Source organism: Hordeum vulgare, chromosome 7H (genome assembly GCF_904849725.1).
Source record: "Hordeum vulgare subsp. vulgare chromosome 7H, MorexV3_pseudomolecules_assembly, whole genome shotgun sequence".
In the NCBI taxonomy this organism is placed as follows: Eukaryota; Viridiplantae; Streptophyta; class Magnoliopsida; order Poales; family Poaceae; genus Hordeum; species Hordeum vulgare.
In genome coordinates, this window is record NC_058524.1 from 519,165,740 (window position 1) to 519,171,558 (window position 5,819).

Consider the following 5,819-nt stretch of genomic DNA (forward strand, 5'->3'; position numbering starts at 1 on the left):
TACACCCAGTCCCACTCCCAGCGGAACCATTGCTAACCTGATCGGGACCGCTCGCGGCGAGGAAGAAGCAAACGTGTGGTGCGCAACCGCCGTGGAGGCCGCACGAGTCCTAAAGCCCACGCGTCGAGCGGTCGGACGGCGCGAAATGCGTGGCTGGCGATCTCGGTAGGAGTCGCGACAGCGTTGCCCTCATCACCGGGCAAGGTCGCAATGGCATGGGCGCCTGCACGGGTGGGCCTAATCGGGAGAGGGGCATCGCTATCTTTCTCGTTGGCAGCATACCAAATTGGAAGTTGCATCCAACACGATGAAATTTGACGAGTCTGGCCGTGGCGAAACTGTAGTCTTGCCAAAACGACGGGGAACCCATGGCTGGAAAGCAAGCAGGCCGGTATCCTGTTGCCGCTCTGTTCTCAACTAATCTCTTCTCCCTTTTTGCGGGGGACTCAACTAGTAATCTCTTCCGTTGCACAACAAAAAATGAAGAAAAAAAAACTGAAGAGAAATCCAGGGCGCCTTCCTGCTCAACAATCCGGGAAGACGCGATTTTCGCGGCGTGCTCCGGCGACCTGACCGCGAATCACCGATTCTCTCCCCTTTCCAGGTTTTCTATGCCGAAGGTGATATGACACCCAATGAGCACGAGACACGGCCCGCCATGGCCCCTTCCCCGGAGCATAGCAGGTGTCCTCTCGCACCCGGCCGCGTTGGCGAGTAGGACCCGAGCGCCGTGGCCGTGAGCGCTTTTTCCCCGCCCGGCCGGGGCCCCATGATGCGGTGGCACGCTGGGTACGTGTGTGACCACCGGCGGACACCTCCCGAGCCCGTGGATGCACGCACCTGTCGCCACCTCCTCGCCGTCGCTTTCCCCCCACACCCACCACAGGCGCATCAACTCGTTATAAAACTGGCCACCGGAGGCCGCCACGTTCACAGACCGGCAGATCTTGCCTTCTTTGGCGACGCCCCCCTTTACCTTTTTCTGTAGCTCCTTTGATCTTTATGCCCTCCTCCCCTCACTTTATCAAGAAATCTCAGGACAAATCTTGAGGCGCTTTTAGAGCGAGAGGGAGACCGATGGCGGCGGCGGCGGCGAGCGTCGGAGGCGGGGCGGCGCCGTTCGTGTGGAAGACGTACCGGATGGTGGAGGACCCGGGGACGGACGGCGTCATCGGGTGGGGGAAGGGGAACAACAGCTTCGTCGTCGCCGACCCCTTCGTCTTCTCGCAGACCATGCTGCCCGCCCACTTCAAGCACAACAACTTCTCCAGCTTCGTCCGCCAGCTCAACACCTATGTCAGTCCGTTGATTCATATTACTAATCCTCCATTTGTCTTGTCCATTTCCTGTACTTATCTTGATTCAGAGAGGGAGAGAGAGAGAGAGATTTCTGTACTCCGGTGGAGTACAAGTTCTTATGTGCGTGTGTGTACAACTGTGTATGCAGTATGCGTGACATTTTTTGGGAGTATATAGTTCGTCTTTACTGCGCGCGCGTGTGTGGTTGGGGTGTCGATTTTTCTTTTCTTCTGGAAACTGGTTTGGTGCGGATTTGTGAACATATGAAGACCACATGGCGCGCGATGTCACACGCACACTGACACACTTCTGAATATTTTGCGCCTTTGAAACTTGAAAGAGTTCGAAAAAGTGTACCAAAAAGAAAAGAGTTGGAAGCAGTAGGCATTTCTATGTGTTCGTGGTTTGAAGCACAAGAACGTGGCACGTATTCAACGGGCTAGAGGCGGAAAGCGCAGATTTTAGTTCTCACAAAGTTCAGAGAGCCAGCGTCGTTGCACTAGATTCTGCCCTGATGAGATTATTTTCCGCTTCACCTCAGGGCTTCCGCAAGGTGGATCCGGACCGGTGGGAGTTCGCCCACGGCTCGTTCCTCCGGGGCCAGACGCACCTCCTGCGCAACATCGTCCGCCGTGGTACCGCCGTCGCCGGCGGCGGCGGCAAGCGCAAGGACGCGTCGGCGGCCGACCTGACCGGCGACGACATGACCATGGTCGCCACGGAGGTGGTGAGGCTGAAGAAGGAGCAGAGCACCATCGACGACAGGGTGGCCGCCATGTGGCGCCGCGTGCAGGAGACGGAGCGGAAGCCCAAGCAGATGCTGGCGTTCCTCCTCACCATCGTCGGCGACCGCGACACGCTGCAGCGCCTGGTCGCCAACAGCGGCAACGCGGCCAGCGGCGACCAGGAGCCGGTGGAGGGCGGCGAGAAGAGGGCGAGGCTGCTGCTTGACGGCGACTTCGGCAACGTGTCCGCGTTTGGGCCGGACGCCGTCGACTTCGCGGGGTTCTACGCCGACGGCGACGCATTCGCCAATGTGCCGGTGCCGGTGGAGGCGGCCGCCGGGTCGGGCGGCGGCGGTGCCGGCTGCTCGTTTGCCTTTGGAGTGGACAGTGGGTACTGATGAGCCCTGACGTCCGGCTGAAATGTCCTGCCCGCGTGTGCTAACTGCTTGGTTTATGGCCGAATTATTGGCATTGCGTGACTGCCATTTTGACCGCTATCTTCCCGATTTGCCTTGTTCCGGGGACGACACGCTTTGCAAATTCGTGTTTTATCTGGACGTTTATCCACGCAATGGGTTTTATCTGTCCGTTTTGAGGGCGCCTCCTCCGCTGGGCAGCTACGGTCAACAATAGTGGCGTCAATTCGTGTGCTTTACAAGTCAACAAAAAGTAGCCAAGTCAGATTTTAAGGATTTTGCCAAAATACCTCTGTAATAAATACAGACCTACGTACCATCGTTTTCAACTCAGGCAAAAATTATACAGCGATCGGGCACATATATTTGCGGTATAAAGGAAATATGTATTTTTTTATGCAAGGAAATATGTATTTTTAATCCGTCACGCGTGCTTTACACAATAACCCTTCACTTTTTAAAAATAAACCCGCAATCAATATTAATCCGGTTGGGCTTTGACTACGCTCCATACGGCCCGCCTGGCCCATCCATCGTCTCCAGCGTGCATAGCTCCATACGGCTCGCTTGGTCCATCCGTCGTTCCCAGCGTGCGAAACCGTGACATGCAGCTCAATGATAATGTGCACAACCAACTAAGGTAACCATTAATTTATAAAATTATACCACATCACTTCTTTACCATCCATTCTATCAATCTATATATGTATGCAATTTAAAATCAATAACCGTTTCGAGAATCAATAAGCAGAGGAAGGAAATCGAAGGGTTCCTTTGGCATAATTAACGGAATTCGTGTCATGTGAATTGAAGGAATCACACAGCCGATCAGGCTGCCAATTCTCATGAAAATTAAAGAAGGGAATCATGCAGCCGACTAAAAGAAATATGAGAGAAAGTTAAGAAGCAAAAAAGGAAGCAAATATGAGAGAAGGAATATACGAAAGGAGCAGTTCACGTCTAAGAATATAAGGATGGAGGAAAATAAGAAAGGACATCCTCTAATCCTCAAATGGAAGGAAATCCTCAGCGTGAATTACGGGTTGGATGAATATACACGACACGTTCGCATTGGCTAGCGGCATCACGTGCCTTGCTTAATATAAAGGAGATTACATGCACGTTGCGCCTTCACATATTATATGGGGCCTGCATAGTGCTCTAACTAAAGCAGGATGGTCAATAAAATCCTAATCCTGTCTGAAAAGCTTAACGATTATCTTGAATAATTAGGATTGTTTTAGCCAATTGACATAAGAAAAGTTGTTTGCAAGCACGGCCCACAAGTCGAACAATGCATGCATTTCCCCCCAAAAAAAAACAACAACAATGCATTAGACCTTTTGCACTGATGATCGGCTTGAAAGAATAATTCTCATTTTATGGATATTTAATTATATGTTTTAAATCATAGTGATTGGATTAGTAGTATCGGAGGAGTGCGATGATTTTTTTTGTTAAACACAATATGATGCGGGCCATATGTTGTAGGAGGATCTTCAACCGAAGGGGGGTTTAAGTTAGACAAGATAGATACTCATCTAATGTTTTATCTTTTATCTCTTGCTTTCCTTAACCTCCAAGATTGTATCTCTAAGGATCTATCCTAACAACTTGTACGCGGTATTAGGGCTCGCAACCCATCTATATAACACGTAGCACGTCGGCCTGGAAGGCAAAGACGTTTCCGCATTATCGCACATGGTATATAGAGCAATCTTCCTCCATTAGTGTAGCCAGATCACCTCCACCCACCGTGCGCCATCGCCATGTCTTCCTCCAGCTCCCACCAGTCGTTACTCAGCGGCGGAGTCCCGGAGAAACTCTCCCGCACCAACTACGTTTTGTGGCGAACACAGATTACACCACAACTGCGGGGCGCCGGCGTCTATCACTACGTTTTTTTGTTACGACCACGTTGATATTTTTTTGCTATAACTATATTTTTTACAACCGTGGACGAAAATTGATGCATTGTGGACGAAATTTGTTGCATCGAGGGAATTTTTATGTATGGAAATCTAACGGTGCGGTCCGCGTGCAGCTGGCGGATCGGGCGGCCCGCGGGCGACCGACCGAACGAAATTCGTGTCATGTGAATTGAACGAATCACACAGCCGATCAGGCTGCCAATTCATGAAAATTAAAGACACGGCACGACACCTGAACCGGCTGCAGTCCTTAGCACCAAGGACACCGCCGGGAAGGAAACCTCTGAGTCGAATCCCCTTCATCCGACTTGGGTGAGGGAGGATCAGCAGGTTCTCGGATACCTGCTCCAAAACCTCTAAAAAGAGGTGCTCGTCACGGTGACCACGATCACCACGGCACGAGAACTCTGGGTGGCATTTGCGAACATGTTTTCGTCGCAGTCACTCAGCCGCGTCAACAACATCCGAACTGCGCTGATCAATGCGCAGAAGGGAAACCAGTCAGTGGCCTCCTACTTTGCTGCCATGCGAGGCTACCCTGATGAACTCGCAGCAGCCGGCAAGGCCATCCAAGATGATGAGCTCATCTCCTACATCATCCATGGGCTTGATCAAGATTATCTGCCCCTCGTCTCCGCCCTAGATGCTCGAGTCACCCCGGTAACTCTCGATGAACTCCTCGCTATGCTCAGTAACTTTGATCAACGCATGGCGCAGTATCACGGCTCCGGCAGCGGCTTCAAATCTTCGGCCAACTCTGCGACCAGAGGCCATGGTGGAGGCGGCTCTCGCTCCCGTGGCTCCTTCCGCGTCAAAGGGCATCGTGGTGGTGGCGCTCCTCGTGGCAAGTCCAACGGGCGCCGCGGTGGTGGTGCCAACAGAACCCGACCGGACACGCCTCGCTTCCAGATCTATGGCAAGCTTGGTCATATGGCGAAGGATTGTTGGTACCGCTACGACGAGGATGAATACTCTTCACAAGATGAAGAAAAGGCCGCTGCAATGGCAGATGGCTCCTATGGCATCGATACAAACTGGTATGTCGACAGTGGCGCCATCAACCACATCACCAATGAGCTGGAAAAGGTCACCATGAAGGAAAAATACCGTGGCAAGGATCAAATCCACAGTGCTCGGGACGAAGGTATGGGTATATGTCACATTGGTTATTCAACTATCAAAACCCATAGTCGCAAAATCCATCTTAAAAGAATCTTGCATGTCCCTCGTGTGACAGTCCGAGACCGACGTTCCAGAAGAATCCCCTTTTATTCCGTTTTCGTCGTTTGATTATTTTTATTTGTCGCATCATTGGCATCATCCACATTGCATCGGCACTCGGTGCCGCCAGTTTTTCAAACTCGCATCCGTTATTAGTTGCCAGTTCTCGTCGTTGCCCGTTCTGAGCCCGACCACACTCGCACGCGCCCGCGACATCGTCATAACAT

At 52.0% G+C, this 5,819-nt stretch overlaps 1 protein-coding gene and 1 non-coding gene across 2 annotated transcripts; both read left to right on the top strand.

The window, feature by feature from the left end:
• The first annotated feature begins 917 nt into the window (after positions 1 to 917).
• LOC123412333 (heat stress transcription factor C-2b-like) lies at positions 918 to 2,521 on the top strand. The gene is made up of 2 exons (XM_045105287.1): positions 918 to 1,296; positions 1,841 to 2,521. The coding sequence occupies exons 1-2, from the start codon at positions 1,078 to 1,080 to the stop codon at positions 2,420 to 2,422; spliced, it is 801 nt and encodes a 266-aa protein (XP_044961222.1). The 5' UTR covers positions 918 to 1,077; the 3' UTR covers positions 2,423 to 2,521.
• A 2,414-nt stretch (positions 2,522 to 4,935) lies between these two features.
• LOC123414456 lies at positions 4,936 to 5,074 on the top strand. The gene has a single exon (XR_006614420.1). It is a non-coding gene; the product is annotated as a small nucleolar RNA Z247 (small nucleolar RNA).
• The last annotated feature ends 745 nt before the right edge of the window (positions 5,075 to 5,819 follow it).

Bases quoted from the DNA above. Each gene is read 5' to 3' on its own strand.
- LOC123412333 (XM_045105287.1), top strand. From the start codon at position 1,078: ATGGCGGCGGCGGCGGCGAGCGTCGGAGGCGGGGCGGCGCCGTTCGTG. The intron at 1,297-1,840 runs GTCAGTCCGTTG...GCTTCACCTCAG, and splicing joins TCCGCCAGCTCAACACCTAT to GGCTTCCGCAAGGTGGATCC.